This window comes from Osmia lignaria, chromosome 16 (genome assembly GCF_051020975.1).
Source record: "Osmia lignaria lignaria isolate PbOS001 chromosome 16, iyOsmLign1, whole genome shotgun sequence".
NCBI lineage: Eukaryota > Metazoa > Arthropoda > Insecta > Hymenoptera > Megachilidae > Osmia > Osmia lignaria.
The window spans coordinates 763,411-790,234 of NC_135047.1; the positions used below are offsets into that span (position 1 = coordinate 763,411).

At 41.5% G+C, this 26,824-nt stretch overlaps 1 protein-coding gene across 5 annotated transcripts in view; it reads left to right on the forward strand.

Annotated features, from left to right (window-relative positions):
* The window catches only part of Pi3K21B (phosphatidylinositol 3-kinase regulatory subunit alpha), a 35,569-nt gene extending 9,208 nt beyond the window's left edge, over positions 1-26,361 (forward strand). Inside the window, exons 1-14 of one of the 5 annotated variants that reach the window (XM_034316837.2) lie at positions 1,723-4,215; positions 5,183-6,962; positions 9,229-9,363; positions 12,546-12,834; positions 13,037-13,135; positions 16,659-16,844; positions 16,978-17,106; positions 17,192-17,399; positions 18,039-18,308; positions 18,430-18,754; positions 18,855-19,102; positions 19,174-19,350; positions 19,432-19,686; positions 20,060-26,361. In XM_034316837.2, coding sequence (XP_034172728.2) covers positions 5,619-6,962; positions 9,229-9,363; positions 12,546-12,834; positions 13,037-13,135; positions 16,659-16,844; positions 16,978-17,106; positions 17,192-17,399; positions 18,039-18,308; positions 18,430-18,754; positions 18,855-19,102; positions 19,174-19,350; positions 19,432-19,686; positions 20,060-20,357 — 3,963 coding nt within the window. In that variant the 5' untranslated portion in view covers positions 1,723-4,215; positions 5,183-5,618 and the 3' untranslated portion in view covers positions 20,358-26,361. Of the gene's footprint in view, positions 1-1,722; positions 4,216-4,321; positions 6,963-9,228; positions 9,364-12,545; positions 12,835-13,036; positions 13,136-16,658; positions 16,845-16,977; positions 17,107-17,191; positions 17,400-18,038; positions 18,309-18,429; positions 18,755-18,854; positions 19,103-19,173; positions 19,351-19,431; positions 19,687-20,059 lie in introns of those variants that run through there. The other 4 variants (XM_034316840.2, XM_076692891.1, XM_034316838.2 and 1 more) reach the window with 4 other exon arrangements.
* Positions 26,362-26,824: the final 463 nt, after the last annotated feature.

Sequence of the window (26,824 nt, forward strand, 5' to 3'; positions counted from 1 at the left end):
GATAGGTCTATCAGCGTGCATCGGCGACACCTTCTGTCTTAAATTTTCAAATCACGATCCCGGTGGGTTGATAAACGTTTAGGTCACGCAAAATATTCTCCGCTCGATGCGTCGAATCAAGTTTTTGCAAGACGACTTTTCTTTGACCAGCCGTACGATGTAGAAACGTATAGTTTGAAAGTTATCAAGCAAGGTTCTCGCAATAGAGATATTTAATAACACGCGGTACGGAGCTGGCGTGAAAAGCGCGCCGCGCCTCTTTCGACCTGATTTAAAGCATACCTCCGAGTGTGCACGCCAAAAGGAAACGCGTTTCTTGCCGCAATATTAGTGTCGAATATCTAGGAATATCTTTGCTCTCACGATGCACACCTTTAGACGCGAGAGGGAAAGAGAATGCTCGTGAAACTTGCTTTTTCCCTTTCAGTCGTTCAGATCCGTGCCGGGAAAATTCGTTAAATGAGAAAACTGTATCTATTTTTCTTTGGAAATTTGCACTTTTTACTTCTGGTGTTCTAGGTATCCTCTGTAATTGTGCAAAAATTGGACGAAATCGGTGTTTCGATTACCCTGTCCTGCCTACATGAGAATACTCCTTTTTGTCTGCTCATTGAGCTTATTCTACTTCCAGGCTTATCTTTAACACGCTCACTTCGACAGTGGAACTCTACTTTTGAAGTACTTCGTTTCGAAACTTTAGTACTCCATTTTAATGCACTGTTATAAACATTTTATAGGTCACTATTGACCCGGCCATCGCTGTTTGAAGGTTAATCTAAAGCCCTGTTGTTCGACGGAAGGGTCTATCAGTCGGGTCTTTCCCTTTTACAAAATCGATCGGTCCTTTTATGCTTACGCAGGGCCAAAGGGTTGTTACGTAGTTTGTGCTGTGACCTTGAACAGGACACCGAGCGTAGTTCGCATGCGCGGTTGGATTCGATCATCCTACGTCCGGGGATCCTTGTATCTTGCTTCTCTCCTTCACCCTCTCTCTCTCTCTCTCTCACTCTTTCGATCTCTTTCTCTTCTCCCTTTGGCTCTCCTCATTCACCTTGGAATGTTGCTTTTCACTTTCACGTCCCTTTCTTCCCTTTCGAATACACGCGCGGCCCTTTCATGTGACTCGAGTGCCGCAGGAAGCTCTTGATACGCGCGACAGCACGCGCGTACACGCACCCTTCAACGTATAGGGCTTTTTCACGATAAGGGCGAGACCAAAGGCTGATCGTAAAGAATGAAATCTGATTTTGGCCTCGTCAGCATTGACATTTACTGCGCGCAACGAGGGGACGGGATTTTTGATTCTGTTTCTTTCTGTTATTCCATCGAGGGGTCGCTTTTGTACTCAGCCATCATTCATGTTCGAAAGCTCAAACAGAAGCTTGCCGATTTTATAATGATATACATATCTTTTAAATTTTTAATTTGATATCGTAATAATTTAGAGTATCAAGGTGTAGGAATAATGATTTCTAATTTGAATTATCAGGATCTATGTTCGACGCGAACGATTAACGTTCTTCAAAACCGATACATATACACAGGTTGAATTACCACGTACAGAATCGAGGTCCAGCTGGGATTTAGTCACGAACGACGGTAAAACCGTCTCGCGTGTCTTTTCCGTTTGAACGTGACTTTTGTATCAGCTATTCGAGCACTTGATTTTTATTTCATTGCGCTTAGGAACAACTATGGACGTGCTCGTTCGGTAGACTTTATTGCAGCTGGGTACCAGATAAGGAATTAAGCCCAAGTTGACAGACCGATTGCGATTCGATGGTAATTTTTAAATAAGTAATCTTTTTGAATTAACTATCTCGATAAGTTTTTGCCCGAAACTCGTTAATAATCCTTTTATACGTAACGAACCCAAAAAAGGTACAAATCGTGGAAACAAAATACATAATCCAATATTGCATGCGAACGATTGTACGCAAATTTCGAATTATTTCATGTTTATTTGATAAAAGCTGTCAACCTCTGCCACCAATCAGACGACAGTAGAATCTCGATAATCGTCAGCCCGTTCACGCGTTTCTCGATTGGTAAGCTAACAATAAGTATACTATCGGTTCCGTGCCCCGATAAAAAACCCAGCGTTCCTTCGAAAAAGATCCGTTTCTCTTCCAAGTGAAACAAGACGAGATACCGAGCGTGAGAAGCGTTTATTGTAAAGCCCCAGTGAACGCGGTAGAAACGTTTCAAGGAATTTCCACGAAGCCGCTTCGATCGTTCGGCGAGGTTGGGGTCCAGCGATCGCTAGCTACGGCGGTGGCTGGCATAAAGGCCACGGAAAGAGCCGAAACAAGGCGAATGGAGCCGAAGTGTAACGCCGACGGTCGAGCACGAGCAACCCTCGGCAGGCTGTGACTGCTATGGCTATTGACCGAACTTGGCGGACCGGCCGGTCAGCTGTGCGCCGAGCCGTCGGAGGTGTTTTCTCTGGTAGAAAATCGTCCGCGTAGATACATGATCGCGGACCACGGTGGCAATGGCAAGGTGTTTTATTGACGAACCGACAATGAGATCAGTGTTGAACGAGACCCGCTGAAAAGAATAGTTGTTCGTTTTCGATTTTCGGGAAGTGGTCGACAAGTAGTAGAAGTTAAAAGACAAGACCGACCGTACCAACTGAACCGACAGTAGGCAGTAAGCAGCAGTCTGAAAAACCGAGCATAGTACATGGATTAGTTGATGGTGCTGGTTACATTTGTGCGTGAATTTCCTTCAGTGAAAAAGCCGAAAATTTTAGTACCGTATCTTCAAATAGAATTTCTGATACGTAAAGTTATATTTGAAGGAGTGTAAAGAAGAGCAAGCAGGAAACGAGGAGAAATAGGAAGATAAAAAACGGGAAAGAAGTTGGATACTTTGGCCCACGGTGTTACTAGTCGGCACGTAGACCGGCTGTGCACGGCCAGCAGCCGAGTGAAAGATAGAGAGAGAGAGCAAATGGATGCAAGAGAAAGAGAAACAATAGTGATGTGAGGGAAGAAGAGGAAGAGGAAGAGAAAGAGAGCAAGAGAACGCGACGAGACGAGACGAGACGGGACGAGACGAGACGAGTCGGGACGAGACGAGAAGAGCAAAGGAACGACATCGGTCGAGAAAGAGGGAAAGGCGTATATCAAGGAAGAAAGACGGATGGATAGATAGGTGTCGTGTACATATGTGCACAAAGTGACGTGTGTGTCGTGGCCGTGTGTGCAGGTGTGCGCGTGGTGCAGACTGCCGGTGCAAAAAGTGCAGTGCCCAGTGGACTTTTCCATCTCGTGCGTGCGCTGCCTCTGCGAGTAGGCACGTAGGCACCGGTGTTCCGGTGTGGACCGATCGGAGAACGAACAGACGATCGTGAGAGTTCGGTAACGTGATTTTTCTATACCGGTCACATTTTATTCACCAGAAAAAGAGTTTGATTCATTGCCGCAACGTTTAATCTTAAGCATAAAAATCTATCGGTCAAAGAAGATTGAAGAAATTTCGATAGACAGCTTTTCAACTATCTAGTGAAAAAAGCCTGTTCGCGATGGGATGATTAGGGTAAAGAGAAAAGGATGTATGTAGCACGAGAAGAAAAAGAACGAGAAACGAGGTAATAAGATCGTCCGTACCGACCTGCTTTACCGACAGAGCTCGTTGATTCGCTGTTGGTAAAGTGGCTTCGTATAGTGATCTATCGAGGAAGGAGAACGGGAAGAGAAGCAGACCGAGGAGACGCAGCAGTCGCGGATTTCTGGTGGTCGCGATAAGAACAAGCGCGAGCGTGTTCAGTTTCGTGCGATCGAGGATATTTGTGTGCACGGATCGTTCGGATTCACCAGTGATATATTACACGTGAACACGAAGGAGAAGAAAATCATTTCCAAACGGTTTTTATTGGACGACCGTGGATACAGACTGTGAGAAATTTCAATCGACGTTACCAAGTAGTAAGTGTCTCGGTGAACCTGTGTGATCAGACGAGCACGTTTTTACCGCGAACCACTTCTCCGTTCCGTACATTAGCCGCAACACGAGAACCATTTTGTAACTATATCTAATTTGCGTCTGGAATTAATACGTTATCAAGACACTAGACAGGAGCCGGTTGTTTTACCACAATTAATGAACTACGGTGAAGGTTACGAAGATCCGGAGCAGAACGTGATTCTTTGCACGAAGTAAAGGAAAGAGAAGGAAAGCTGGAGGAAGCAAGGGAAAACCAATAAAAGGGTATAACATTCAAACAGAACAGACACATTTGTTTGAATAGGCAAAGTAATCGGAGATCGAGGCATGCGCGTATCGCTTGATTCCAAGACAGATTCGATTCGATTCGATTCGATTCGAGACGTATCGTGTGCAAGCAGAAAACCTTGTTCGTCGAGCGTATTGGTAAAATAAATTCGATCTAATTGACGAAGGGAACCGCTTTAAGGTCACCTGGAATTACACTCGATAAACCCACGAGGATCTCTCCCGTCGGCTACACACGGCTCGCGGGGACTACGTTGAAAATCGTTCGGTGTCGTTGCTTGACGAAACCGGTTTCGTTCGGCTCGGCGAATCTCGGCGTTTATACAAAGGTCGTGTGTGCGCGCACGAGAGATAGAAAGAGAGAGAAAAGTGGTAGGAGTGAGATTTATGGAAAACGAATTTACACGAGGTCACACCCACGGGAGCGACTTTTTCCTCTTCGTCTCGTTCCCTCTTGCTCTCATCGGTTTTTTTCTCATCTTTATCCGTTTCCTACGTTTCGTGTCTCCGTCTGTCTGTTTCCATTTTAATCGTACTAATAATAAAGGACGAAGTTGAACGTGCAACGAATCACACGTTGGATCGTGTCTCGACGTTACCGTTCAAATTCGACAGACTGTTGCCCCCCTCCTTACGTTCGCGTTAATACCGAATGGAATCTTTTCTTCATGAAGATATCGGCGTGTTCGGGCGATAAGCTAACTATCGAATGCGAAACGACACGTTTACCCGGGACTGATCGGTAGGCAATTAAACGATTTTTAAACGGTGATTAAGGACATCGGGATTTCGGTTTCTTTTGTAAACAGAGAAAGAGGGGGCGAGAAAGAGAAGAGTGGAGAGGCCTGAGTCGCGACACGGTGTAAAAATCGAGTGACACGGAACAGAGTAGAAACGGCAGAGATCAACGAACTTGACGGAACGTCTCGAACCGAATTTTCAGATCGACCGTCGTCCGTGAAGAAAGTTTTCTTTCAAAGCGGCGCGGCGCGACGGGGACCGATCGGCGCGAGCGTTACTGACGACATGCGAGTGACCTTGCACCGCGACTCGAGCAAAACGTTCACGTTTTTAACACACGAGAGTCTGTCGACGCGGCGCCTGAAACGTCCCACGGCGAACAGCAGCGGCGAGTAGTGAAAGAGGAAGAGCAAGAAGAAAGAGTTACAACGATTTCAAGGTGGAAACCGTGGAACGAGGGAAAAAGTCGGTGACACGCGGCAGAGACGACGATGAGGGCTCGTGAATCGTGTCTGTCAAGGGAGGCTCAGGACTCACCGGAACGCACCAGCGACTATAACTCGAGAGCCTCCAGCATGGAAGCGTTTAATAAAACCTAGTCGTGGCTCGAGCTTTGATGATCGTGACCGGCCTTAGCTATGAAGCGGGCGTCAAGTGCATCCGCCGCTGCCGCTGCTGCCGCCGCCGCCGCCGCCGCAGCTGCGACCGCTGCTCCGCAGGTGCAGCCTGCGGTCACCTTACACGGAAGGATACACGATCTCCTTAGCCCGATAACGTCGCCAGCGAACAGAGAGGAATACGAGAAGCTAGCCGAAACGAAAGTATCGCCGAAATCACCGAAATCACTCAAGTCGCCGAACGAGAACCCGAGCGATGACAATAAAGCTAAAAGCACGGCCATGCCACGGCTCTTAGCTGTCGACTCGGACAATTACATGCTCCGGAAGGGTGCCGGGACGACGAACCCCGTCGCCTCGAGCTCGTCCGTTACCCCAACGATCGTGCCACCAGCATCGACCGCCTCCACCTCGATCGCGTCCAATCTGCAGCTGCACCGCGATTCGAGACAACTGCCATCACATTTACCAACCATTGTCCACAATGCGACCTACAACGATCTTCATTTTACCGGTTCGACGAGCCGACCAAGCCCGTCTAGAAACATTTACGTCAACGATCCCACTCGCGGTTCCGAATTGAGCAAATCCAAAGGGAATGTCACATTGCCCTTATCCAGACGTTACCCTGTTGTTGGTAATCACCAAACTCATCCCGTTAACAGCACTTCCCCTTCGTCCAGCTGCTCTTCTGCACCCGCTACTACTTTCTCACCCGTCGTCTCCTCGACTCCATCGATCTCCACAAGTTTGATGAACGGCAACGTAACTCTCAATCATTATCCCGGTATATCCTCGTTGAACGTACCCCAATCGGGCCAAATTAACAGTTTACAGAACGAGGATGCTGCGAGGCAAACGTTTCGTTCGAAAAACGTTATTCCGCCACCGCCTACGAGCGAACACGTCGAACACGATCAGAATTGTTGGATAAACGTTTCCGCTTGTGCCAGACCGGTGTCATTTCATCGGTTCTTGTGCTCGTGCGACGGTATCGTACCGCAGTTGCAACAGCCGTGGCTGCAGACCATCGAACCGTCGCGGTCGCGGTCGCGGTCGCGCTCGTTGAGCGGTAGTCGCGAACGAGTGGCAGAGGGCGGTGTCGACGCGAATTCAATCGGTCAGCAGGGCTTTGCCAGTAACGGGCAACGCGCCCTTGTCAAGGGCAATGGAACCGGGTCCGAGACGACCACTAATAAGCTAACAGCCGCTTGTAATCCCTGCTGTTGCATGTGCGGTTCTCTATGTCCCACAGAGTGTCATGCGTGCTTCCACGTGGTCTGCTCGGAGTACAGCGGGCAGCATCTCTGCCAATGGAGTAGCAAGGGTCACGCGCTACCGGGCCAGGTTCTCGACAAGGACAAGGTCAGTACGATCGCTCATTCTTCTCCTTCTCTGCTTCGAACTGTTCCTTCTTTCTGCTTGTTCGACGCGTGTCCAGGCTCGCTTCGTTCCCCCTTGATAAATCGCAATCTACGAGCATCGTTACTCTTATCTCACGGCGAAAGCAACGCTAAACCGTTAAAGGGGAACTTTTCTTTTCTTTTTTATGAACATTTCTCTTGCGTTTCTCTTGCACTTTTCTTGCATGCGGTACGCGAGGGGACCGGACGGTGTATAATGTATAGGAAATGGTTGCAGTTATTACACTTCGACTGCCACAATGGACCGCAGTAGAGATAACGATGTATATTCAGACACAAAATGATATAGATTATTAATACGTTGAATATCGTGTGAGATTTAAAACTTTGATTATCTGTACGGTTAAAGCTACTGCTTCGAATCATTCAGAATACAATGTTTATATTTACAGTGTACGGAACGGAAGCGATAATTTTGCAGTTTTTAGGGAAACACCGGTAGTACTATAAGTGTAATCTTTACATTTGACTTTCTCTCGTTAACAACGTTGCTGTTTATCATTGCGAGTTTAGAGTTTACGATCGTGACGATGATTCCGTCTGGTCTTCGATAGGAGCAAGGTCGAAATGATGACTTAATCATTTGACGTTTCTACTGTAGTAGCGGTGCCGGGGTATCGTAAATCAATGACGATTAAAACGAAACGAATTCTTTTGAAACTTTCGCGAATGATAGCGAAGAAAATCTAGCAATATATTATCTACATATATATTAGGTAATTGTTTACAATTACCGACAATTGTCGACTTACCATCGATGTCTGAATTTATAATTATTTAGAATTCTCTATAATTAATTAGCATTGAACGGAGCGAGATACTTAGAACGGTTACGATTCATTTGATCCTCGGTTTCTTGGTTTCTAATTATAAGTAAACATTAACGCGTGCTTGAATTGTACACGATTGTATAGAAGAACGTCTCACGCGTTTCCGTTAACGTTCGAGCCGATATAATTCTAATCACATTATCAAGCTTATACAATCAACGGTATTCTATTTTCTTCGAGTTCAAACACGATTCACGACATTGATAAATTTTCACAATTTTCACGATTCTTACAATTTCTCTAAGAAAATTCTCCCACAGTCTATCAAATGATAAATGTGAATATTCAGAGATCAGACTTGAGTTTTTTTTCGAGTGGTCGTGATACGAAGCTCAGCCTTATCTAGCTCATATCGTCCCGATCGTAGGCTTAAGTCTTAAGGTTACGAGAGAAGGTTACGTTTTCTTTTTTCCCCGTTGGTTTTTACGTTTTCGCTTTATCGACTACTCTATCGATATATTGCTCGTTATGTGTATTTCGAGTGCGACAATCAACGTGTTCAATTTCTGGCATTCCTGTCCGTGCAAGGAGTAGAATCAGTCTCTTTGTGTCTGATCACTGGACGGACGCCTCTACTTGTTCGACAGTCAGCCCAAACACGTGTAGTTGTGAGAGAAAAAGGCAAATTTCCTTTAGGTATATGTAGGATATAAGAAAATGACATGATATTTGCGGTTGTCGAAGTGTAAATTATAGACTAAACATCTTTAATCGTTAATCTTTAATAATTTATATTTTCACGTGATAAGGTGTTAATGCGTTGTCTGGCACAATAGAATTAGTCACGTCTGCTGCAACACGACATACTAATTTTGTATTTCAAGTTACTAATGTTACTAATGTAATTTTTCAATGATTTGGTTAAATGAAATATCAAGCATCGATCAGCAATGACTTTGACAACAGACGACGCGTTAATGAAAGCGTACCAATAGATTTCCGAGACACTTGCGACCAATTCAAGCAACTTAATTGACGTTCGAATTTCACAGAACGAGACTGGAATTTGTAGGAGGAAGAAGGAATGGGAGAAGGGGAATCGATCACGCCAGTGTCTGAAATTATTCATTCTGTTTATACAAGCACGTTTTCCCCGCGGGTTCGCGTGCGAATTTTTTAAATGGTAAACGCGTCATTGCGATTTATCGGCGCGTGGAATTCGCTACCGACGATTATACCGGATTCGTTACATAATTTCATTCGCGAATAAGTCAGATTAATTATATCTGCTAGCGTTTCTTTGCAAATCGTTGCGTCGTGCGATTCTGCGCGAATTCCTTCCACGATGATGCCATTTCATTTCCTTTTCGATCACTTCATACCTGTACTTGGTATAGAAATGTTTTTTATTCCTGAGTCGTTCACTTCTATCGGCAGCCCGTGAACGAGTGGACATCATTAAACGTGGTCGAATGGATGGCTGCCCTAAATCTCTACCGCTATGCGGACGTTTTCAAGTCGAAGGACGTCAAGGGCAGTGATCTTCCCCACCTAGACCGGGATAAGCTCATGGTAAGTCAATTTCATCCAAATTTCTTTCTTTCTTTTCATAGTTACAATTTCTTGTTACATTCCATCTCATTATTATTATGCCATTAAACTATATCAGACTTTCTGTGCTTGATAAACAGTAACCTAATATTATAGAAAGCTTTGCACTAATCGCGACAGAAAAGACGAAGCAAATTATTCGCGTCTCAAAAAATTGATCGAGCATTTTAGTTTTGTTCTTATCAAGGAAATCGAGTAAAGTTTCGATATATCGCCGGGAGAGTTTGTTAAAATTCCAACGTTTATCGGAAACTTGGTAGCGAACAACTGTGAGACCATTAAAAGTCGATAAGGGTCTGATCGTTTGGAGATCGAGAACGGATGGCAAGCAATATGGTAGTCGACCGCGAATTTTTCTTCTCGTTTCTCTCGTGGTTTCGATTCAGGGAACCGTGTCGGTTCAGTAACCATGTTGGTGGGAGATCGAAAATTCTTTGGCTAGTACTCAAAGGCGATGACCTCGAGTCGAGAGTATCTGGACGACGTTTTCCTTGGCCCGTTGACCCTGTAATTGCCCTGTGTAGCGTCTCTTGTACGCCACGCTCGACTCTTTATCGACTCCTCTCTCCGTCCCTCTCTCTCTTTTCTCTCTCCCCCATACACGTACATATATTTTACTCTTTCCTTTTTTCTTTCTATCTTTCCTCCTTCGGCGAAATTTTTCACCGTTTATCAGCTGTACTTGGCGAGCATCTTCGAGTTCGTATCTTTGCCAAAGAATTCTCCAAACGTTATCTTCGGGCATGACTTCAGAATTTCGAAGCAGTTCAAAGCATCGTGTACGACTTTTAAAAACCACGAGTAAATTCACGGTGAAGGTTGACGAAAATGTGCCGAATAGAAATTTATTTTCGCTATAAATTCATTGATTCTATAGCGAATTCTTCATTAATGGATTAACTGTATCTGATATCAACTGATCGTCGCTCGCTAATTGCTTGACATTCATTTCCGCATTGAGATAAGCATCAAATTTTTCAAGTTTCTTTTTTTTCGGAGAAGAGATTTTGTTTTATCATAAAAGAAAACTTCGGGGGTTATTTTTTCTCTTTCGAATAGATGATCGTGTTAGCAAGGATCTTTTGGAAATTTAGTCACGACGGGTCTCGACGCGTCTCGATACTCGTGTTCAGACGAAAAGAGTAAAAATACTCGTCTGGCCAAGGATCCTTCGAGCGTAAATCGTGTATTACCATGCTAATCGACTCGTAAATCGTCTCCAAGTGTCCTTTCGGCGCGAGAAATCGTTCGGTTCCCGTTCGCCTCGTCCTTCACTCGAGGATTCACTCCTTAGCTCCCATGAGTCTCGTAGGAAAGAAACCGCATCTGCTTCTCCTTAGCTCTGCAGATCCTTTGGTCCTTAGGTATCTTTTCTTAATCTGAAATCGATTTACGAATCCGTTCGTGCCATCCTGGCACACCTTTCTCATTGCTTAGCTACTCGAATGAATAACGAATTCCGAACACGTTTGTTCGACGACGCCGTGATTTCTTCCAAATCAGTTTCCCCTCTTCATATTCTATGAAGAACGACACGACACCTCGTTCTCGTCTGAGACGTTTTCTTTCCAGAGCACGAGACACGGTCCGATTATTGAAAACAAATTAAGGGCGTTACTATCTTTATCATGGCGTCGACGGGTCGGTCGAGCAAGCGTTTTCCGTTCCAGACGACGAAGCGTAACAATTTAACGACCATCTCGCGATGCAAGAAACGTGTGTCTTTCTTTCCCCGAAAAAGGAAAGAAAAGGAAAAAAGAACAAACTTTCGGGATTGATGTCTTTGCGCGTCTAATTAACGCTCCACGCTGGCCGTCTCAGCGTTGATAAATTACATGTTAACCCCGTGCCGTCTTATCTCGTTCGCTGATACAAGCAAAAATTCTACACTCTCGTCGCTCGTTTCTTTTTTTTTTTTTTTTTTTTGCACTCGAGCCATGAGCTGGCAAATTATGTTTCGTCCTCGCGGATCGAAGGCTTCGCCGTTTCCGCGGCTACTTGTCGTTACACCGACCGCGGTCGAACGAAGAATGAGATAATTACGTCTTAAAACTTTCTTTTTTAACCGTATTCGTTATACTCGTTAAGAGGATGGATAAGTTGTAAAGAAACCTTAGGGAAGTGATTTGTTCTCTCTGAATGGATTGTGAAAATTAGTTAGATCGTTGATGGTTACAAAGTGGCCTTATTTCAGACTTATGGAGCTATAAAAAAGCAGAAGTAAAAGCAAAAGCATCTGTAAGAAATACTGCTTATTGACCTAGGGTGTAAAATTGTAGCGTTGACGGGTCGCAGTTACGAAGTGGCCTTATTTCAAACTTACAGAGGCATAAAATACTGAAGGCATTGCTTATTGACCTAGAGGGAACAGGGTCCGCTAGTAATATTGTAGCTTGACATGTGTTTCAGCTTCTGCATTTCGGCGTTTACAGTTTCAATTTTATAGTATACCGATGCCTATTTACTTGATTGCCCTTCGTGGTGACACTTAACATCTTCGTACTGTCACCTCTATCTTTCACATTCTTCTATCGCTCGACTTCTTTGAGGATAGCTGACGTTGGCCAGATTTCCTCCTCTACGCAGCATTGTTACCGAATCGCTCGATGAGCCGTGACCATTATTTTTCTTAACACTCTACCTACATACGTGTGCGCATCGATTCTCACTTTTGCCGCGTACAGGCTAATAATAGCCAGATTTGGCCCAGTGCGCGACGTGGCGCCGGGAAACACGTTAGTCGGCACATTTTAAAATAGCCAGGACGTTCTCACACCCGAATACCATAACTTGGACAAAATTCCTGCTAGCCTGACGGAAGTAGCGAAATGATTTAACAATCTATTTACTTCACGTTTTAGAAATTCCATAGCGATTTAATCGATACGGCTGAAAAATTTCCAAGCAGAAGTCCATAATAGTAATGCATCGAGCGATTTAACCATGTAAAGAAGCTAACATATTAGACTAACACACTTTGTGTCCCTGACACCTGTTGACTCGGGAATCTACTGACCCGGAAAGAAGGGCTATCGGTATGAAATACTTGAATCAGTGTTAGATATAATGGATTAAGAAATCAGGAAACTTGTTGATTCGACCAACGACGGTACAAAGGATCGCACGATTTGTCTTGTTCGCAGAACATGGGCATCAAGGATGAGTTCCACCAGAGAACCATTTTAGCTTGCATCGAGGAGCTATGCCAGTCTTCAGCCTCACCGTCGTCGATTTCGTTGCCACAGTTTGCCGCCATAGCCACACCATCCACGTCCAGCATGGTCACCGACTCGATCTCTTCCGTTGCCAGTGGTTCTTCGACTTGTAATAATGCTCATACCCTCATGCCACAAAGCTTCAGCGTGTTGGAAAAGTGCGACAAGTGCCATAAATACCTCAGGGGCCTGCTGCATCAAGGTTTTCTCTGTCTAGGTGTGTTTTATCAACTCATCGATACCAATTGATAATAATCGATCATCGATCGTGATAACGTTTGTCAAACTTTTACGATGACTGATTAAAAGTGAAGAAAAAAAAAAAAAAAAAAAAAAAAAATGAGACAAAAAAGATTGTCAAAGAGAAATATAGAAAATATTACTATATTAATAGTTTTTCTTTGCTTTCTGTCCGATAGATTGCGGTTTAGTAGCTCACAGGACGTGTACGGCGACGGGTTTGCCCCCTAACTGCCTGCCAGTCGACTCGGAAAATCGTGTCCATAGATTTACTCCAGGTAAGTGTGACAAAATACCCACACATACATACGCACCCGTCCACTTTCGTAACGTGTGACATTGATACAGCCTCGGTCCGTAACACACCCATTTACTTCTTCGTTACGTTAATGGGACGGAAACACGGAAACAATTTAAAAATTCAGATGTCTTTTAACCGCGACTATCCCCGGATTGCATCAGAAACGTGTTCGCTGACGCTGGAATCGAGCTTGTTGCCTGCTTTGCAATCGAACGCCGCGGACACACGGTTTATGAAGTTTGCAGCAAGGACGCCAGCGATGCTTGCCGCGTTACTTGTCGTTCTAATATCTGAATAACTAAATATTCATGGTGTCTTTCGATCGAAACATTGAGTTATAGCCTGGTTGAAGTGTGAACCGAGAGTGTTGGAGCCGGACCGACTTGCTGTTGTTATTGTTATTCCGTATCAATAGATTATGTTGCGGTGATCAACGCATACATTACGATTCGAACATGAATTTTAAACACTCAAATTATTATTGTTTTGAAAGTCGTATTGTAGGTTACGAGTTATTATCCAAGTGTACTGAAAACAAGATAGATACCTACAGTTGCAACGAAGATCATCGCCACATTCGTCACTTACGACGCCTACGAGCTGTAATACGCGCCGCGAGTATGCGTTCCCGCGAAGGTAGACAGTTTTCTCAGAAATTCTGTGGCAACTCTTGGAATCGTGATCCAACGTGTAGAGTGTAGACGATTAAAGTGTTATCGATATAAGCAAACCGAGACAACTTCCTAAGATATCGTTTTCCTTTTAGATGAAATGATTTTAGGGTAATTATTTAGAAGTTGGTCCTCCTCACCGATTTTCGTGACCTTGAAATATGTTGTCAAGGTCATCATTCTGAACAACTTTTCCCTGTACATGTTACCGCCGCTCGGCCTTAGTTTCCGAGATATTCGTAAAAAAAGATTGAAAGAGTGATTGAAGTGGTTTGAGGTTAGGGTTAGGGTTAGGGTTAGGGTTAGGTTAGGTTTAGGTTTACTGCGTACATGGCGTGATACGAGAGCTAATATTCCTCGTTATGGCACTCGTACGTCTCATTACGTGGAATATATAGCCGAGTTTTTATTCCGACGTCAACATGATGTTAATGAGCGTATAATGGCATTTTTTGACATAATGGGCGAAATGTTTCCGATTTCTGACAAAACACAAAATGAATAATAAGTATACAATATATAAAAAATGAAAGAAAGAGTAATTATAACGTGAAAAAATCAAAAACAACACCCTAACCCTAACCCTAACCTCAAACCACTTCAATCACTTTTCAATCACCATTCAGTCTCCATTTTTCCCAGAATACAGTGTACTCGTAATCTAAGTTTAAAGATTTTTGCAAATATCTCGGAAACTAAGGCCGAGCGGTGGTACAATGTATAGGGAAAAGTTGTTCAGAATGATGACCTTGACAACATATTTCAAGGTCACGAAAATCGGTGAGGAGGGCAAACTTCTAACTAATTACCAAAGATTTTTGCAAATATCTCGGAAACTCAGGCCGAGCAGCGGTACAATGTATAGGGAAAAGTTGTTCAGAATGATGACCTTGACAACATATTTCAAGGTCACGAAAATCGGTGAGCAGGAGCAAGTTCTAAATAATTACCGATTTTAGATTTAAATGGAATAATGGAAACGCTTGTTTTTTTTATTAACACGTTAAATTCGACGTCAAATAGCAGTAAAAATAAATCCGTTGTCTTCTCTCTCTTTTTTTTTTTTTTTTTAATTATTCATGCGATTGTACAAAATTGCAGATGTCGATTATCGGTGACCCTCGTCGTGGCAGTCAGTGCGTTTAATTTATATTGCCCGACCGACGTGCTCGCGCAGATTTTTAATTCAAACTTTTTTTTCTCGACAAGATACACTCTCACGAACAGAACAAGACGTCGTTGTTGTGTGGTCGTAAAAATAAATTTCTTTCTCCTACCTCTGCTTGGTACCAGTCTCTCCTACAACTCCCACCATCTTCTTCTTCTCTTTTCACTTCTCCTCTTCATCCTTCGCCTTCTTTCCTCTCTTTCCCACTCCTCCGCACATGTCTATATCTTAGTTTCTTCTTATAATGCATGCGTACTTACACGCCTTTGATTGTACAAGTGTCCTACGATGGATCGACGATGAGGTTCGACTTGCTTTTAAACTACGATCATCATTTTTCTATTACATATTCTTACACTGAAATTGGACTTTAGAGTTTTGCTGATTGAAATGGAAAAGGCTGAGACCACCACGTGTACCGATGGTACACGAGGAGCAGTAGAATAGAGGACATTTTTCTATTATATTATATTATATTTGTGTAAGCAGTGGCTGTCGATGATTAAGTTAAAATTAGATAGCTTAATAGAGAGTCACTGCTTCGGCTCGGTAACAATGATTTCTTGTTTGAATAATAGGACGACATATTTGAATAAGTGAATTCAAGCATGAAATTTCATTATTCCGCATAGGTAAACGTATTTGGATAAATGGAGTTGGATTATGTACACAATGGTCCTTCGAAAGGACGCCGATATTCGTGCAAGACCCCTGCCTCCATGGAATGTCGTCCACCATGCGAACACGTTACGTAACCGCGTAGAAAAATATACGCATCCTTTCCTTTCGACCCGCTTATTTTCGTCCGATCCGTGCTGGAACAAAAAGGAATGGTAGCTACGACTTCCCTGGGTCACTCGTTTGCTCCATCCAGCCTGCCGGAGAAAGAAAGAACGAAAGAGAGAACGTTCTTTACGATTTTACGTTTCTCCTCGAGCGTCTGGAATGCGTCTGTAAGATGTCAGGAATTTTTCTTTTTCTTTCCAACATATCCATAAAAACGGACGAATCTGTTGCAGATGCCCGTTTCTGTCTCTTTAGCAAAAGGCCCCCGTTTTCTCTGTGGCGGCCGCGACGTTCAACCCGCCGCGAATGTTTCCCCAGCGAGCGGACGCTAATTTACACAGCTAATTAATTTTCGTCGCGCGATTATTACCCCTCTACCGGGTCAATGACACTCGATGCTTTTTCTCCTTTACGTGCACCTGTTTGCACATACTTTTTTTCTCTTCGTTATTGCTATTTGTCACGTTACTCTCGTCGAAGATTCGCATTATAAGCCACATGGTATCATCGTCATCGTCTTCGTCTTCGACTTCGTTTTCGTTTTCACAGCTGTTCCCTTGATTTTTCTCTCTGTCATTGGTCGAACATCAACACACGTGCGAACGAAAGTTTTTAACCCTTTCGTTACCAAACACGGTTATACTTACTCGTTACGTGTAACGGTGTTTACATTTTGAAATTGTACGCGTGCGATGGAAATTTTTGACTTACAATTGAAATACCGATCGCAAATACACGTACAGATACACTTGGGTGGAAATGAAATTTTTTTCATTCGAATTATTCTACTCATGCTCGTCTGATTAGATAATTTAACATTTTGAGTGGACTGTATAGAAATTTGTTGATACGATCGATTGTATTTTATATTTCAGTATTCGGTCTTGGTTTGTGCTTGCAATTCGACACTTCCACTCGTACCGCACCTATCCTAGTTGAACGGTGTACCCGTGCCTTGGAGGAGAAGGCGTTTGCGGATAGCACGCTGGATCTTTACAAAGTCTACCACAGCAGTCCTCCTAACGAGCAAACGTTGGAACTGCGGCAAAAGTTAAACGAAGGTAAACAAAATTCATTGCTTGTTACGTCTAATTGAGAAGTAATGTCAGCCAATTAACTTTTCACTATTACCATCGCCAATATTTTTCCATCATATTTCATTCTCTTAACGAATAATCATCATTACGTTTCTAGATGTTTGTAACGCTGATTTAAATTCCTACACCCCGCAATGTATCGCGAGCGTATTGAAGAAATTTCTACGGGAATTGCCGGATCCGGTGATACCCGTTCAATTCTACGACAGGTTTATCGAAGCATCTAGTAAGCATCCAGTTCCATATTGAATCAAAATAACGATGTTTTATTTTAATCAAGGATATAGGAGACATTGTTTTCTTGTATTTAGATACGAAGAATGACGAACAATGCGCGCAACGTTTAGCACAGCTGGTCCTTGAGCTTCCAGAACATCATCGTACCACATTGTTTCATTTGATGGCTCATTTCTGTCGAATCTGTCAGCTGCAACACGCAAGAGGTTACACGGAGCCTCCTACCATCCTCATACAGGTTCTCTGTCACATTTTCGTCAGACCACCTTGGGAACGGATCGTGTAAGTTCAGAAAAATAATTATTTCAATTTATTATACTTGTGTGTCTACATCAGACTGCAGTAAATTCATACACAGTGGAGTTGTTGTCTGTATAATCGGTGTACATGATTTTGCGAGAACAAACGTTAAAATCAAGAATTCAATATAAATATAATAAATGATTGAGTTAATTATAGATTATTGATTATTATTTTTAAAAAAGGGTGTGTTAATCCTTTGGGGACAGAACAGAACGGTAAACAGTCAGAGGAATAGGAATAATATAATATAATAATATAGTTAACCCTTTCAACCAGATATACAATAAGTTAGTCAATCATCAGTACGTTCACGTTTAAGGCCGCGAGTGTATTGGCAAGAGATGAGCGACGAACGATGATAAAAATATGTCCAATTAACGCGTTTCCATAGTTTCGCATTAACCGATGCGCGGTTGTTGCATCATCGCTTTTCGCTTGAAACGAGTTGAACCAGAAGAGATAAATCGCAATCGGTTGCTTTTTCATTTTGCTAAAAATTTATTGCTTCGACAGCGAATCCTCTGTTAATTCTTATGTGGCCGGCTATCTATTAGTCGCGGTCAAACGATTGTACTTTGTATGGATCTTTATAAATGATCATTTTCTTTGCTGTTCCAGACAAATCGTTCACAATATCGAGGCTCATATACGAATTATAGAGATACTTTTATTACACGGCGATTGGAACGAAAGATTGCCACAATTCGCGAGTCCTCCGCAACTACCACCGCGAAAAGTTTCGAGACCACAATTTCCAGTTTTAGATCCGTTCCCTGTTCTTGACGAGGATAGCACTACTATGGCTCCATCAACGTCCAGCGCAGAAAGTAATCAACAACAACAACAACAGCTACAACAACCACAGCAACAACAGCAACAACCTCATAGGTAATTCTCCCTAAACATAGTGAATAATAACAATTTATAATAATATGCTTCAAGGGAGAGAGTTGTTAAATTTTTCCTTACTCTACATTCTACATCCATTGTTTTACGTTTCATTCATTAGGCCACGTACACTGCAAGAAGCTGAATGGTATTGGGGAGACATAACGAGGGATGAAGTTAACGAGAAAATGATCGATGCACCGGATGGTACCTTTTTGGTTCGTGACGCTTCCTCGAAGGGAGGGGAATATACCCTGACATTGCGTAAAGATGGGACCAACAAGCTTATCAAGATTTGTCAGCGGAACGGAAAATATGGCTTCTCGGAGCCGTATAACTTTCATTCGGTTATCGAGCTGGTGGATCACTATAGGAATTGCTCTTTGGCACAGTATAATGCCACGCTGGATATTAAACTATTGTACCCTGTGTCTCGGTTTCAACAGGTAACTTTCGAGATGATTTAAACGTCGTTCTCTCTCTCTTTGTTTCTGTTTTTTTCCATTATTAAATCGAGTCTGTCGTTTTTTCCTTCTCTTTTATCAGGACGATGATATTGGAAGTACAACAGACATGGCGAATGTCGTACAAAAATACATTGAACTCGACAAAGAGTTAACCGACGCATTGAAGGAGTACCTTGGTTTCTCGGAAATGTATAACAGAACCGCTTCCGAGGTACAACTGAAACGGCAAGCGTTGGAAGCGTTCTCGGAGGCTATTAAAATGTTCGAGGATCAAACGAAATTGCAAGAAAAGTTCCAGAAAGAAGCTCAACCTCACGAAATATTAACGTGAGTATCATTTATCTGTACTTTCGATCATTCATTCGAAGGAGAGTATGTAATCACTTTGGTATTTATAGATTAACCGAAAATGCAGAACTGTTGAAACGAAGACTGAAATCCTTAGAAGATAGCAGAGAGCAATTGGATCGTTGCTTGAAAGAACAGATTGCTTACAACAGAACTCTCGAAAGAGAAATGCAGAAACTGAAACCTGAAATTCAACAGCTTCAACGCCAGAAGGATAAGCATGTAACGTAAGTGTTGCGTGCTTTTTTTTAAATTATCAGTGATATAATTTTAGTTAGAATACTTGTAAACGATACATTATGTTTCAGATGGTTGAAGAAGAATGGTATGAATCAAAACAAAATCAATAAACTTATATTCACTTTACACTCGCTTTCAAATCCTGTATTGGGCGAATTGTACGGAGATCTTCAGGAAGTGGATCTTGAAGTTCATTCGGACGAGAAGACGTGGCTTTATTTAGAATGTTCTCGTCCCGATGCTGATCGTTTATTGGCCGAGAGGCCAGATGGTACATTTCTCGTTCGAACCTCGAGAACTGGACAATACGCTCTTTCGATCATGTACGTATTCATTTTATTAGGAAATTGATGATTTTGAAATGTTTCAAAGAATCTTTGCTTCTTTACTAGTAAACAACTCGTATCATAAGCTTTGCTTATTGAAGTAGATATCCACGTGTTAAAAATACTCGTGTCGTGCTTATCAAAATTTCATGCAAACGCGCGACGTTTGTACCGTCTACACTGATATACAAAGGTGATTACGACAGTGGTAATTGCGCGAAATGAATACTGACCTTTCTTACAATCGAGTTTACACCAGTTCTCTCAATGCCGAATATGGAACTTATCGATTACTTTTCTATACGCCTATTATTTTTCGACAAATGCCTTAAGGACACAAAACAATACCGTCTGTTTATTTTTGTTACAGGTGTAACGGTACGGTGAATCATTGCATAATATACGGTACTGAACGCGGCTTCGGTTTCGCCGAGCCGTATAACATTCACAAGAGTTTGAAACACTTGGTGCTACATTATGCTCAGAACTCTTTGGAAGAACACAACGAGTGCCTGAACACGACACTAGCTTATCCGGCGTTTGCTTCACCCGCTGCGTTGGCGCAGTTACAAGCTCAACAGATGCAGTTGCAGATGCAGATGCACACACAGAACCAACTACAGCTGACGCGTCCACTCGAGAATCAACACTTTATGCCGCACACGTAATACTTGTGTTGCGATTAACGTAGCTGACCGACTTACACAAATGTTGTTACGTACGCGTATTCACGTGTGCGCACACGCGAGTTTTCCAGGATAAAAAAGAAACGATCTCGTTCGTTTTTTTTCCCGATCGGTACGATGGTGTCTTTGTCTCAAGAAACACGCGATAATTGATCGTTCCGTTTTCTTTCTTTTTCTTTTTTTTTTTTTATTCTAACTAAGAGGTGAACACCGTTTCCTTAAACGAAATACGGTGGTATTGACGATACAGCGGATAAACGTTGATAAGTGGTAGCGGTAGTAATCCTCAGAAACTGCATAGTTTATAAGACGATGGTACAGTGCGCGTACATTGCCATGGCGCAATAAAAAGAAGAAAATAACGATTACGTTTCACTCGACAGGACCATAATGACACGCTACGTCGTAAGTTTTACAATTAGTTTCTCAGGGTCTTGCGGGCGTTCGTCTTTGGATAAAACCTTCTCGACGATCGTCTCGAAAATTCCCTTTGGTACGCGTGTGTGAACAAGAAAGATCGGTACCTGTGGTCGCTGTCGGTTTAAAATTCCTCCGTGGGTACGCGCGACAGAGAAAGAAATTAGCGAGGTGCGACGCATCTTCGAATGTGTTTAACTCTATCGAACACGTCAGAATCACAGAGGCATATATCTAGTCTTTAACAGGCAATACGACGACGGATAAAAAAAAAAAAAGAAAAATACCTACAGAACAGAACGAAAGAACGTAAATCTGACTTCGTTTAAACTACTCATCGTTTCAATTGGTAATCAGGGTAGTTAAAGTAATCAACATCATAAATAGTAATCCCATCGTCTGTTCCTTCGTAAAAAGAAAATGAAAACACGGATTGAATGAATTTTGTAGACCACTGTACTTCTGACTTCTTCGATATTCTCTTTTGCGAAGATACTTCGATGCGCTGACATATGGTTTTACGTCGCGAATGCGATCGACGAAGTAAGTAATCTTCGACGGTGATATTAGAGTATAATTAGATGCATCCGTGGCACGATGCCGACGAGAGACGTTTTTTTTTTCTAGCGATTATACAATGAAATCCACGAAATGAAGAAAGTGGTAGCAGCGGTCGCCGCCGTTGGACGACGAAGAAATATAAAAACGACTCTACTTCCGCTCGGTATTCGATTGAAAAGTCCCCGCCGCATTTCGACATTCATCACAACGAAATTTTATACGGATGCGCGCGGGAGTTCGTGTGTTTTTTTTTATACGTTAAATTTCATGTGCTGCACGCCAGACCTCTGTGCAGGTTGCGTGCATTTTGATGCTTGCACGCGGAGATGATTTCACGCGAAGTTAAAAAAAAAACGTATTATCTGTGATTTCGGATTGCCGAGAAAGGAGGTATATTATATATAATATATATATACAGATATATCGTGTCTAGTAATTTCCAGTCGCTTTTTTTTATGATTTACTTTTCTTCTTCTTCTTCTTATACTTTCCTGTAGGACTTAATTACGATGCGTGCGTGTGATCGTCGAATGATAAACAGGCATTCGTGTCGACGATAGCATTGTCCCGCGACTGATATGTGCAAATGCCATTCGTGATTTTATTATTCGTATATTTTTCTTATTGTTCGTTCGAGAACGGTACTTTTTATAACGTGTTCGGAATTATCAGCTGCTCTTCTCCTTTCTTACGATGCGACGCATTATTTACCTCGAGACGTTGTGAAATTTGTCTGCGTGTTATCAGTATTCTCGTTTTACATTGAATATTGAGAAAACTTCCGTGTATCGATCTGATCGATGAGGCTTGTTAACACGTTGATCCACGAAGTAGAAGTTGAACAATAATTGGGATCTATAGATGAAGAGATACGAGCTGTTTCGTAGCAAAAATGATTGCAAAGTGGTTTGTAAGTTTTGATGAAAAATAGTTGCCAACGTGTTAACTTGTCATGCGCGAAGCAATTCTAGCGAAGAGTTCACTCGTCGTACGCAACCTATGTGAATTATTACACGCCGCGTTAACTTGCCATATGTTATCCGTATGTGAATAATTACACGACGAGTTAACTCGACAGTGGTAACCGATACGCGAGTTGATTCGTCGTATGAAACCTAATCACGGGCTTTCATACGACGAGTTAATTATGTTTTATTTTTTCCCCGCTTAACAGACGAAAATTCGTTACAGAAAATTTGCAATCTCGGGGTAGATCGAGGGATCTTTCTCGCTTTTGATATCGATGTTCGTGCTGCTTTTGAATGATCTCAGAAATCTAACAAGAATCATTCGGCGAGACTGGTGGCAGGAAGAAACATCTCTGAATCCCTTGCTTTCAATTGACGGGAACTGGAGAAATTTTGCGCATTACAGTGCGGTCCGTAATCACAAAAGAGTATCGAGTACACCGTCCAAGTGATTCATCTTCGATCGTTAGCGGTCACTTCGATCGGAACCGGATGTTCCTTTCGATCATCCACGTTCACCGTGATTCTCGTTTACCAATATAGTCAGAAGAAACGAAATGTAAATCGATATGAAGAAGCGAGGAACGATCTCGAGCGTTTCAGAGCAACGATGGTGGTTGTTTTTTTTTCTCTTTATTTTCTTTTCTATTCTATTCGTTCAGTGTAGTACAGGATGACGAACTTCGAGACACGGAGGGAAAACATATGTAAACGAGAGATTGGTATGTTTAAAAAGAAAGAAGAAAGAAAAGCAAACATACACAGAAACGAAAAAAAAAAAAGGAATAGGCTCGTTGCTCATCCTAAAGGTTTCGAATTACCGTAGGTTTATAGGTAGCTTAAGTTTTTTATACGAGAGAAAAACAATTCAAGTGCCCTGGCGCCGATAGGCTTGTATTTGTGATCGTCCAATCGCGCGCAGGTGCAGTAATCGATCATTAATGATCGCGTCATCGAATCGCGCGTTCCTTTTTAATGAAGAAATTCAAGAAATGAATGTTGTTTTATCGGGTTAATTGCTTTTCGAAGGGTACGATCATTTCGTGTTTCGCATTCTTCGTTTTCGAATTATTGATTTATATTTCCGGCTTCGTTCACGATTCACAACAGAAAAAGAGAAAAATAATAGTCGCTCGAATGGAAAAGAACGAGCGTTGTTAAAATCCATCGAGCGTGTAATTAAAGACGTCGTTAGAATTTCAGGCACATCGTTAGAATGATAAAGAAGGCGAACTAGGAGCGACTCGGCGCGAATAATAAATGTGAAACGTGTTATCCGGAAACGGGCGATTCGATGACGATTGAAGTGCGTGAATTTTTTTTTTTTTCACGCGTTTTACCACGCATTAAACTACTGTTAAGCGACGAGTACGAGATAGTTGTCTAAAAATTTGGTGGCAATATCTGTAGATCGGAGAAAATAATTTGGGACAGGAGTTTGAAATACGACAATGTCGGTGACACAGGCCGTGCTTGCTACGATGGTGCAATTAGACAGAGAGTAATTGGGTTGTGCAGAAATGATTTGGAAATGTAAAGTGAACTTCGTTTTGGAGATCATTGATTTAACAAAATTGAGTTGAGTACACTAGCGTTCGTAAGTATACGGTTGCAAATTAGAAAGTTGCAAGTGATTCTTGAAAAATTTGGCAAAAGTTTATCAAAAGCAGTTGATTATTGATTTATTATGAAGCTTATTTTACTATCGTATTTAAAAATAATTGACAATTATTTTTATTTTACTATCATTTTAACACGTGTGCGAGTATTTTGTCAAAAGTTTTTTGCTGATTTGATTGGCATCTTTTAGATACATATAAATTATTTACAAGTACCATTTTTACCTTATTCCTATATTTTAGCGAGTAACTGTAATGTTGATGGACGAAGAATGAAATTTTCTTAGACATGAGAACACTTTTCAAATACTTACGAACGATAATGTACGCGTGTATTTGATTGGAAAACGACTTGCTATTTTATGGATAAATATCTCCATTCATATTGGTTTTCTAATAATTAAAATTAAGCTAATAAATAGACGCAATGTCTGAAGTATAATCTCGTTTTAATTATGTATCACGATTAACATCCTTATGGTTGAATACCTGTGAAATAATTTTCCTAATGATAATAAATACTAATCGAAACAGTTTTTCGAATAATCAGAAAAGTCATTAAGCTTGATTTTAAATGATTAAACATTAGGCACTTGTTAAATTAAGTATCAACCCTTTCCTACGTACAAACCTTCAACTCCACCTGACAAAATGTATTAAAGAACTTTCAAAATTAATTATCTCAGAAACAAAGGCTAGTACAAGAAAATGTCATTCTATATTTTCCATTCATTTTTGCACAAAGAATCATCTGCTATCTGGCAGTACCATCATTATAATCATACAACCTATATAACACAATAAGACATCTACCGTTGTCTTCAAATTTCTAGACACACTCTCTGTCTTGTCGTTCTTCTTTCTTTTTTTTTTGAAACACGAAAAGTAAAGGGTACACAAGAAAAAAAAAACAACGGGACACGCAATATACACAATCAAACACGTGCATATAATGTACACATAAATCAGCGTGCTCGCATGCACGAAACATGAAACACGAAACACAAAAACAGTCTTAGAAGATAAACGCGATACATTTCGTTGGCGGCGAAAGAAATATAAGCGATGACGAGGGAGTACGGAGAGAAAATGAACGGAAATCGAAAAAAAAATATATATATATGAGCATATATGTATTGTATATATTATATATCTATATATTTTTACTTACTTTGAAAGCAAACCTTTAATTGATTATTTATAATACATACGTGGCGTATGTTGTATGCAAATACATATATTAATTATATATCTTGAACATCGCGATGTAAGTCTCAGATGCATATAAAAACATCGCCGATCGTGTTTCTACGATTGAAAAAAATTTAACAAACGACTGAAGAGCAGTACATGCTATTCGTCTGAGAGCGAATAGTTCAAAGTGAATCAAGACTCGATGAAATCTTATAATTGCAATTATTCAAAATTAATTCAGTTGAAGAAATACTTGGAGAAGTAGTTGTAGAGTGCGAAGCTATCGTAGAAACTGGTTTCTTGGACTTGAATTGTTAACGTTCGTACAGTTTCGGGAAATAATTAAAAGTCCCACGTGAGAAATTTTCTCTGTTTTATTCAGAAAAGGGGGCGGGGGGTGCACGCTAGTCTTCGTTGAGATTTTGTGGCATAATAAAAGAGAATGCAACGTTCTTGTACGATATAAAACGTGTCGCATCACGACGTATATGTATATTCGAGCTCCAATAGTTGTTTTGTACAAAACAAAAAGAAGAATCATAAGAAGGAATGGAGAAATAGAACGATTCGGAATTTAACGTGGATTTAAGATGATGACATTTCTTAACGAACGATTTGCTGAACGATCGTTTCCATGTTCTTTTATTTCAAACTCGTGTAAACATGCCGACTGCTGTGTCTCGTCGGGAATCGGTTTCTTCCAAAAAAGAGAATCTTCATTCGAGATTCGATCAGACACGACGGGATTCAGATATTTTGCGCGACTCGATGGGTGCTCGATGGATCCAAGTATCGGCGAACAGCAAACGAAGAGATAAAGAGAAACAATTCTAATTGGGGTGAAAAGGGTTAGACAGAGAACGAGATAACGCGTAATAGTTGCCTTAGCTTTTGTACAAGTTAAAAAGAGGTGCAGTATGTGAGATTAAAGCAAGAATGAAACGTGGAACAAAGAGAGTGAGCGATTGTGTGTCTGTGTGTGTGTCTTTAAATTAGGGGTTGGTAAACTGCGAACCAATTTTGGCCCGCTAACTACGCTAAAGTATAATAATACAAAATTCTTTTAGCTAATAAGTTTATTTTCAACAAATTTGGTGTACCTATTATCTTTTGGTTCGCAGTGTTTAAAAATATTCAATATTTGTCTCCTTATAAGGAAGTTTACCAATCCCTCATGCAAGGTGAACGAGATCAAATACAAGAAAAAAAAAAAAGAAAAAAGAGAAAGGACGAAATTCGTACGGTACGATAGGGTTGATCCGTCGAGGTGATTCATGTCTGCGCTATCTGTGACGACAGGAGATAAAGAAAGATGGAAAAAAAACACGAGAGATAAGGATCAATTAATCTAACAAGATATTCCGGTATGCTCGCCATTAAAAAAGAAAAGAAAAATGAAGGAGCCTTGCAGCAAGAAAAAAAATATTTTGCGAATCATTGATATTGAAATCGTATCGATAACGCTATCGTAACCGTAATTGCAATCGTATAATAATAATTAATTAATCAATTAATTAATCGTAATGATAAATAAAGATTCTCGTAATTTCGACGAGACTTTTTCGAGGAACTTGATGCACCACAACGATCGCATTTAAAAAAAGAGTCCGATTATTACCGGTCAGAGAGAAAAAGGGATGCAGTGTTTTTTGGGAGTGGACGCTTTTTGTGGACACGTTTTTTATAAATA